Source organism: Arachis hypogaea, chromosome 2, assembly GCF_003086295.3.
Source record: "Arachis hypogaea cultivar Tifrunner chromosome 2, arahy.Tifrunner.gnm2.J5K5, whole genome shotgun sequence".
In the NCBI taxonomy this organism is placed as follows: Eukaryota; Viridiplantae; Streptophyta; class Magnoliopsida; order Fabales; family Fabaceae; genus Arachis; species Arachis hypogaea.
This window is the reverse complement of record NC_092037.1, coordinates 15667456-15676706: the sequence shown is the minus strand read 5'-3', so window position 1 is coordinate 15676706 and position 9251 is coordinate 15667456. Positions and strand designations below refer to the sequence as shown.

Below are 9251 nucleotides of genomic sequence, written 5' to 3'. Positions count from 1 at the left end.
AATAATATTAGCTAATTTTATGTTTATTTTTGTAATAATTATTTTTAGAATTTAAAATTTAATTATTTTTAAAATATTAGTAAATATATATTTTAAATTTTTAATTATTTTATATTTTTAATTTATATAGGATCGATTTTATCGATTCAATCTATTTACCAATTAAATCAATAAATCAGTCAATTAATAATGTAATTAGTTCAATTATCGGTCAGGAATCGTGGCGGAAAACCAGCTGAGAATGGGTTAGTTGAACCGATTTAGGATCCGGCTGGTCTTCTAAAACCTGCAAAAACGACGCCGTTTAGAAGAGGGGTATTTCTAATGAAAGGACAAGAACCCTTTTATCTTTCTTCTCTCTTCTGTACGGCTCTACCTCTCTTCGCCAGCCAGTCAGCCACCATTCTGTCATTCTTTTCCCCCAACCGCCGTGCGTTCGCAATTCACTTTTTCCGGTTGATATATATGTGAGTTGATTTTATGTTTCCTTTCATAAATTTCAAAATTGTTGCTTCTAATTGAACAATGGGGTTTAAATATTTTTGGTTACTTGATCCTAATGCTTATCTATCAGGTTGGTGTAGCATACATGTTCTTAGTCCCTGATGTGTTTCTGGTTTTTTTGGTTTGTACTGCTGGTTCTTGTTCTTGTGTTTTGACATGAACATCACCATCTTTGTATGGATCTCTGAGTGTATAAGCATGAAAAAAAAAAAGAATATTTTTATATGCTTCAGAACTTTGTTTCCTCCAACTTATGTATGCTTTTCTATAATTATAACTTTGGTTCATGTAATACTTTCAATTTGTGTTATTTTAATATTTAAATTACAATATAGTGATATTTTTTAATTATAATTATATTTATTATAAAATGGTTATTCTGATCTAACCACGGTTGAACTACGGGCTGACAGCCATACCTTTCGATTCATGAGCTTTGCATAATCTCTTATTGAACTTTTAATTTGGGGTTTTGATTTTGTTTGGTTTGATGTTCCAAAACTAGAATTGGGATGAAGGAGAATGAGTTACCTCTTAACAACATTGTTAAAGAAGCACGAGGTTGATTCCATCATCAAAGACACCATCGACAAGGTTCTTGTCCTCCGCTTTGGTCGTGCCTCCGATGCTGTCTGTCTCCAACTTGATCAAATTGTTAGTATGCTTCTCTTTTTTACACTTTCCAATTCTATATATTTGATTATATTATGGTATTTAACTCGTTTGGTTTGTTTGATGCAGCTTTCTAAAGCTGTGAGGGATGTGTCCAAATTCGCAACAGTGGCACTGGTTGATGTTGACTCAGAGGATGTTCAGGTTTATGTCAAGTATTTTGACATTTCTTTGATTCCTTCCACGGTGTTCTTCTTCAATGCCCATCACATGAAAATGGATTCTGGGTATGCTGCTAACTTTTTTATAATATGATTTGATTCAGTAGTTTACTTCTTTGTTTTGGTCTGATTTTTTACACTTTTGTGTTGCATGTTTCTTCAATTGTTTGTTGCTTCATCTGATTATGATTGTGTTGTGTTCATGATTTACTTATGATTATGACATATGTATCCATTGGAAAGCATCTTAACTCATATTTTTTCAGTTTAAACCTGCCAAAAATAATTTAAAAATGCTGTTAACTAGACTGATTGATTTGTTATGTGCATTGGTAATTGTCAAATCAGAATTTTTTTTTCATCATTCGTTTCGGGGCTATTTTGCTGGTATGTAATGTACGACCAATATATCCTTTTAACAAATAACTCGCTGTGAATGATAAACTGAGAATTGAGAAGCTGATTGACGGTTTGAAATTCGGAAATGATATATTCTCTTCGGTGCCTCATATATGCATGTTTCTAAGGAAATTTTATATTTTCTTTGGAGTACAATTAAATGTCTGCTTCTTAAGTGCAATATTTGGTGTCAAGACATACTATTACTTGGTTGTATTCTCTAGCCTCTTAGGCTCTTATTCTATGAAAGTTTACTTAGAGTTCCAGAAGTAATATAGCATTTATGATTTCGTCATTTCAGACTTCCAGTATTGTAGAAGAGGCTTTTCCCTCCTCAATTCTTTGGATTTGTATCAAGAAATTTTCTGGTTAAGATTTTGACATTTTGTTCTGTTACATATAGGACTGCAGATCACACTAAGTGGATTGGCGCTTTTCACAGAAAGCAAGATTTCATTGATGTTGTAGAGGTACATACTTACATATCCTTGTTTATGCGAATCTTGGATCTGATTAAAATGATTGTAAATCGTTTCAAATGCCAGTCGTTTATCATTGACATTTACTGATTATTGTTAAAAGTAGTAACAAATGGTGGGTTCATATGCAGAAAAAGACATAGTAAGATATCTAGTGTTTATCATTTGTTTACATGCCTCTCTCTCTCTCTCTCCCTCTTTTAATTCTTGCCATTTAAACTTCATTAGTATTCCGTCCAAAGGTTATTTGAAGTCTTTCAATTGAGAAGTGATCTTTGTCTTGATATTGATATGTTATTGAGAATAACATAGGATGCCATCATCTTAAGTAACATAACCACTTGTGATTTGTGAACATGTCTCCACCACCTTCCCCTTTCCTTTTATAAACAAAATTTAGGATTAAAAGGGCGCAGTACTTCAAAACTTGTTTCTGAAAAAATAAGTGGTTTCTCTGAGCTTTAAACGAGTATTTAGCTTAGCTTGTGCAAAACTGATGTTGAGTATTAGATGTTTTTCATCTATTTTTCTTGTCTTATCTCTCTTGCCATGAAGATAAATAATTGTACAATGGTATGATTCTAGTCCAATAGGCTCAATTAGGGAGTGCAAACTTAGTTAAATAAGGGGCAAGGGAAATCAAGTTCGGTTGGTCTAGTGGTTAGCTCACTAGTCCGCATAAGCAAGTGTTGGGGGTTTGAATCCCGCCTTGTGCATGCAACAAAGCATTGACCAACAGTAAACCCTCAATGGAGGTTTGATCCGTGATGGATTAGTCCTTAGTCTGCTGGATTGGGAGATACAGTAGGAAACCAAATAAGGGGCAAAGGAATTTAAATAGGTGTGTGTTACGAAAAACTCTTTAGGATATTCTCCTTCCATTTCCCGTTGATCACTGTAGAATCCAATTTTGCATTACAATCTTAATTTGAGTTATATTTTTTTTATGTCTCTTGCCTTCTATGCAGTAGTACATTGATTGGATGCTAGATTAGCTTCTACTTGAAAATGTGTGCTTCCAGCTATTTACCATGTATGACCTTTTCATTATTTGATGAAATTGTGATGAACATTACTGCAGGCAATATTTAGAGGAGCAATGAAAGGGAAGCTTATTGTGAATTGCCCTCTCCCACCTGAAAGAATTCCAAAATACCAGTTATTGTACAAAGATGTCTGAATGAAAGTGAATACCAGTTACCTGTTGTATATACTTGGGATTTGCACATTATACTACTAGTTTTCAGAGTTGACTAGTCCCCTTCTATATCCTTTTTATTCATTCACAAGACTGGAATATGACAAGGGTCGAACCATTTATAAGTGTTTGATAAAATAAGACAGGTTTCTTGTTGGGGACTACAATGGCTACGGTTAGTTGGTTACCATGTCTAAGCTGCCATCACATAGGAAAGTAGGCCAGAGTGAAAGAAGAATGATGCGGCAACAAAAGGTAGTTACACTTGCAGACTCCTAAACTTTGTTAGGATAAACCACAAAAAATGTACTCAAATTATCTCTATTGACAAAAGTGTCTCCGAATTTTGTTATTGACAAGAATATTCTCAAATTATTTAAAAAATGCGACAAAATAATAAAAAACGATCACTTTTTATATTTGAGAAAATTTATATACATTTAATTAAAAATTTTATTAGAATATTTAGATAACTATTTAAAAAATACACAAAAAAATCAAATAAAAATTTCATCTCTAGATTTTTTTTAAATTGGTTGTTGATAAATAAATCACAAAAAATATATATATTTAATAAAAAAATTACCAAATTTTAAAGATAAAAATATCTTATTTTTTCTGATTGTGTTTGCAAAAAAATCTATTAAAATTCAATTTTTAAAATATTTTTTAAAATAGATATTTAATATTAGATATTTTTATTGCATTTTTAAATAATTTAAAAACATTTTTATCAATAAAATTTGGGAATATTTTTATCAACACCAAAATAATTCAAATATCTTTGGACTATTTTGAAATATTATTCAAAATACAATGTTTTTACTGTTAGTGGAAATCTCGGATATTCAAACCTGGCCTGTTAGAGATGCAGTCATCAGTCACATTCATATAGAAATTAAATTAAAGGAGTCAATACATTATTTTCTTTTTAATGTACTATTTTGATTATTATTTTTGTCATAAACTATAATAGCAGTATTTATTTAGTGTTGTGCGAAATTAAATCATCCTTGCAGTTAGTGGTGTTGAGGGTATCATGCACTGCAAGGCATGGGAACGGATATATATATGATATATGATATTAGTGTCATATTTCCTCAATCGTAATATAAGATATTGATATATGCATAAAGAAGGCAGAACAGGTGGAACAGCAAAGAAAGTCGCTGAACTAAGAATTCATCTAGTGCAACAAAATCTAATCTACATAACAACCATTCTCACACCGGATATTCAAAATTCTAAGTGACAGCGATTAACAAAATGAAAGATAATTCTGTCTCCTTGCTGAATGGAATGTATGGTTTACAATACACCCTGGGTGTTCATCTTCTTCATCATTTTCCCCTGAAATTTATGTGACGTTTGTATGAGAAAATTAACTCACTCAGATAGAAATGTGAACCATGTGAGCTAGGAAAGATGAATTTTAATTTCACTTACGTGTTCATCATTAAAGTTATGTTGTCTCCTTTAAGAAGGATCCTCCCTAATAAGAACAATATACTTCAGAAATTGCATGAATAAGTAGCAAAAAAACAAAAAAAATTGAGAAACTTTAGCATACCTAATGTCTTTCTGGTGTTCTTCTTGACATTCACTTCTTCAGCATCATCCAGAACCAAATTCATGTATTCATCAAAACCCTGTTTAAAATTAAGATGAGATTGGATTCTAAATTCTAACCACAGCACATTTTATATTGCTATGCCAAAAACACAAGCCTGTAGGTCTGTACTCTAGATACAAATACAATGGAGCTTCATATAAAACGCACTAGATAGATTCAACACCAACTTATCATCTCATTTTAAATTCATTCAATCATAGAACCAAATTTTCAAAGGGAAGCTTTGGAGCAAACGGTTGAGTTGTTTCCATGTAATCTCAAGGTCACGGGTTCAAGATGTGGAAATAGCCGATGATGTAATTATCAGGTTAGGCTGCATAGCTTACACTCTTTGGGTCCAGCCCTTCCTAGACCCTGTGTTAGCGGGGATGGTTGTGCACCGGGCTGCCCTTTTTTGTTTTATGTTTTATTGTACAACCAAATTTTCCAACTGATACTGTTTGAATGTGTTAAATAAATCCCTGTTTTTCAATACCTCGTCAATTCACCATTAATTTAAAAGTCACTGTACAGAATAATCTAGCCTCAACTAGTAACAATACTGAATTTGCATAATTTAAAAGACAGCACAGCATCACCATTAATCTATAGAAGACTCAATCACAATCCAAATCCACATTAATCATATCCGCAAAACAGTTTAAAGTCCGCAAAAACCATTTTTTTTATTAAGTACGCATGAAAAAAAGAAACTTCAATTAAGTATGAAGGACTCACAATGATACGGCCTTCAATCCTCAAATCCTTTTGCTCAAAGAGCCAAATCTGAATGCGAGCTTTCTGCAATAAAAACACAATTCACATAAAGAAAAATCAAGTTATAGAAAGGATAGAAGAATTCAGGAATAGAGGTAGGTACTACTCAGTATAGGCAAGGACTTACACTTTGAAGGAACCTGAAAATCAAGTTCTGCGAAATGCGAAAAGGAAAGATGTTAAGACAAACAGAAACTTTAAAACACAACCAACAGAAAAAAAAAAGAAGAGGAGTGAGAAACGTACAATGGGTTGGGTCATAACCCTCTGAACTTTAGTGCTTGCCATGGTTTGGAAACTGGATCAAACAGTTGCAGAAACAAAACTGTATTTTGCAGCGAGGGAGCTCGAACTAAAACCCTACTAAACCAAACAAACAAATTCAACGAATTCAATTTGAATACCGTTGAGTATCGAGGGATGAGAGAAAAGAGAGTTGCCGGCGAGGACGGTGGGCAACGGGCAGCCGGCAGCGAGCGGCGAGGATCAGAGTATACCTGCTAGGGTTTGCGACTAAGTGCCTGAGAGTCTCTGAGGAGGAATTGAGTGTGAAGGGTGGGGTTTGAGATATATATATTTGGGGATATTTTGGTAATTTTCTAGTTAAGTCTTTAATGGGCCACAGAATTTTGTACTCTACATTTTTCATGGGCAATGGGCCTCTTATAAACTAAAAATCTATGATGCATGCTTGTTTGGGTAATAGCAATGAGATTTCCTAATATATTATGTTAAGAATAAACCAATTTGTGGTATACCATATGCTTTCTTAACAATCACATCCGGATTAAAAGAAAAAGATGGATTAGTCGTTCAGTTAATATAAAGTATTTTTTAGGTAAGTTATAATAATATTTTAGTATTTTATTGATATTAAAATATAAATTAATTTTTTAATTATTTTTAAAGGTTTATTTTAATTATATAAAATATTTAAATTTTTTTTGTTTTAATAAATAATAATAATTATTATTTTTAAATTTATTATAAGAATATATATTAAAAATAACGCTGTACGCGCTAACACGTGATGATATTTAGGTATGTTCAAGTGTGTCCAGAGTAAATTTTTTTATTTTTTATTAAGATACGGTTAGACACAACAAACACACGTATTGGACAAATGTCGATGAGTGTTGCGTCTGAAATGCATTCGACATGTAAATACGACAACTCAGTAAAATGCCCGTACTTCATAGCTAAAAATAAAATAATATAAGTTTTTCAAGTTTTCACACCAAAAATAGTTTTACAAGTTATAAAACAAGATAATAAAAAATGTCATAATAAATTTTTTCTTTTGGATTTTGATAAATCCTATGTTGTTATTATACCGGTTAAGTACGATTTTGGTCCCTAACGTATAGGTCAAAAAAATTTTTCGTCCCCAACCATTTTTTACATACAAATCCCTAATGTTCGAGTTGATTTTAAAATTATCTTTCAGACAATTATACCCTTCTCCTTCTTCACCAAAATACTCAACAACAATAATGAATGAATCAGAAGCAACAACAATGAAACAAAAACATCTCTTCTTTTTTTTCTTCTTCAGTAATAACAATGAAGCAAAAACAAAAGCAGAATTGGAAATAGAAGAAACAGAAGCATAAGTAGAATTGGAAATAAAAGCAGAAGCAAAATTGGAAATAGAAATAAAAGTAGAAACATAAAAAGAATCAAAAGCATAAAAAACAAAGGCAGAATCAGAAGCAGAAGAAACAGAAGTAGAAGAACAATAGATTAACAAAATAAGAAACAGAATTAAAAAATAGAATCAGAAGCATCTCTACTTCTTTTTCTTCTTCTTCATCATAGCACCAGCAACAAAACAATAAAATCAGAAGAACAAAACACAAAGAGATCAAAGATCAAATCAAAAGCAGAAAAAATTAGAAGCAGAAGAAATAATGAACAATAAAATCAGAATCAGAAGCAGAAGAAATTAGAAGTCGAAGTAGAACGAATCAAAAATAGAATCGAAACCTAGGGAGGACCAGCGGCAAGGACGCGTAGCGACAGCAAGGACCAGAAGCATCGGCGGCAGTGGTGAAGCACGATGGCGACGGGGCACCCATCTTCCTCCCCCTGGCCACGGGTTCTCTCTCTCTCTCTCTCTCTCTCTCTCTCTCTCTCTCTCTCTCTCTCTCTCTCTCTCTCTCTCTCTCTCTCTCTCTCTCTCTCTATACAAGCTCTTTGACATCAGCAAGGCGTGGCGAGGAGCAGCGGCGGCGAGAGGAGGATGGACAGAACGACGAAGCTTCCCTTCTCCCCACTTTCCCTTCCCCCTCCCCCGCGTGATTCCCTTTCCCTTTCCCTTTTCATCCGTTTTCTTTTTTTTATTTTTTTATTTTTTTAATTAAGGGTAATTTAGTAATAAAAATTAAAATTTTGGTAAAAAGAGAAGGTTTTAAAATTAAGTTAACCCTTAAGAATAATTTTATATGCAAAAAAAAGTTGAGGACGAAAATATTTTTTGACCTATACCCTAGAAATTAAAATTGTGCTTAATCCTTATTATAAAAAAGTTTGCAGTAGTGAAATTTCAGCATGACATGAAAGAGAATTATCGAGTTACGTCTATCCACAATGCATTTGATAAACCACTACTTTATGATTTATCTTGTGCTAAATTGAGTGGTATTTATCAATTCTCTGCATACTTATTCATACAATTTGCATGGTTTTACAAATCCTTCCCAATTTTGTTTAAAGGTTGAAAACTTGCTTTCTAAGCCCTTAAATTGTGTACTTTTAATTCCCCTTTATACCATTCGATGCCGTTATCCATGTGTTAAGTGTTTTCAGGCTTTATAGGGAAGGAATGGCTCAGAGGATGGAAAGGAAGCTTGCAAAAATGGAAGGAACACAAGAAACTAAGGAGCTGGTCAGCGAGAATCAACACGCACGCGTACTTGACATGTACACACAATTTGGTGCATTCCCTATCGACGCGAACGCGTATTTGACGCAGACGTGTACCATGTGCAGAAGACTATCGACGCGTATGCGTACCTGACGCGTACACGCGACATGCGCCATGTGCAAAATTCGCAGAAAACGTTAGGGACGATTTTGGGCTGAGTCTGGACCCAATTTTTGGCCCAGAAACGCAGACTAGATCCAGGGGACAGCAGGGACTCAAGAGACATTCACACATTCTCAGTTTTTAGTTCTAGTTTTAGTTTTAGGAATCTTGGAGAGATTTTACCACTTCCTCTAGGGTTCTTCACATTCAGATATTTCTAGTTTTATGCTTTTGAGTTGGATATTGGGAAGAGTTACTACCTCTGTTGAAGTTTCTATCATTCTAGTTTGTTTCCTATTCCTTTACTCTTTTATTTCCCATTTACCCTATTTAGAGTTACAACTCGATATCTTTAATTTTGGAAATTATTAATGCAAAAGTATTTTTCTATTTAATTTCTTTAATTGCTTGATCATCTCGA

At 33.2% G+C, this 9251-nt stretch overlaps 2 protein-coding genes across 4 annotated transcripts; one reads left to right on the top strand and one right to left on the bottom strand.

The window, feature by feature from the left end:
- Positions 1-213: 213 nt before the first annotated feature.
- Positions 214-3580, top strand: LOC112739133 (uncharacterized). The gene is made up of 5 exons (XM_025788958.3): positions 214-467; positions 1010-1158; positions 1246-1403; positions 2140-2206; positions 3297-3580. Exons 2-5 carry the CDS (start codon positions 1027-1029, stop codon positions 3393-3395), a joined length of 456 nt encoding a protein of 151 aa, XP_025644743.1. The 5' UTR covers positions 214-467; positions 1010-1026; the 3' UTR covers positions 3396-3580.
- Positions 3581-4508: 928 nt separating this feature from the next.
- On the bottom strand, positions 4509-6412 carry LOC112739097 (uncharacterized). Of its 3 annotated transcripts, none has more exons than XM_025788956.3 (7): positions 6300-6412; positions 6049-6165; positions 5930-5956; positions 5764-5826; positions 4984-5062; positions 4860-4905; positions 4509-4763 (listed from the first exon to the last, which is right to left on the bottom strand). In XM_025788956.3, exons 2-7 carry the CDS (start codon positions 6088-6090, stop codon positions 4754-4756), a joined length of 267 nt encoding a protein of 88 aa, XP_025644741.1. In that variant the 5' UTR covers positions 6091-6165; positions 6300-6412; the 3' UTR covers positions 4509-4753. The 3 variants fall into 3 exon arrangements, with proteins under 3 accessions (XP_025644741.1, XP_025644742.1, XP_025644740.1); XM_025788957.3 differs by having other exon boundaries at positions 6049-6162; positions 6300-6383; XM_025788955.3 differs by having other exon boundaries at positions 6049-6352.
- Positions 6413-9251: the final 2839 nt, after the last annotated feature.

Excerpts from the sequence above, each read along its gene's own strand:
- LOC112739133 (XM_025788958.3), top strand. The coding sequence starts at position 1,027 with ATGAGTTACCTCTTAACAACATTGTTAAAGAAGCACGAGGTTGATTCC. Across the intron at positions 1,159-1,245 it reads GTCTCCAACTTGATCAAATT|CTTTCTAAAGCTGTGAGGGA; the intron begins GTTAGTATGCTT and ends TGTTTGATGCAG. Across the intron at positions 2,207-3,296 it reads ATTTCATTGATGTTGTAGAG|GCAATATTTAGAGGAGCAAT; the intron begins GTACATACTTAC and ends ACATTACTGCAG.
- LOC112739097 (XM_025788956.3), bottom strand. The coding sequence starts at position 6,090 with ATGGCAAGCACTAAAGTTCAGAGGGTTATGACCCAACCCATT. Across the intron at positions 5,827-5,929 it reads TTTTCAGGTTCCTTCAAAGT|AAAGCTCGCATTCAGATTTG; the intron begins GTAAGTCCTTGC and ends TTTTTATTGCAG. Across the intron at positions 5,063-5,763 it reads GGATTGAAGGCCGTATCATT|GGTTTTGATGAATACATGAA; the intron begins GTGAGTCCTTCA and ends AATTTTAAACAG.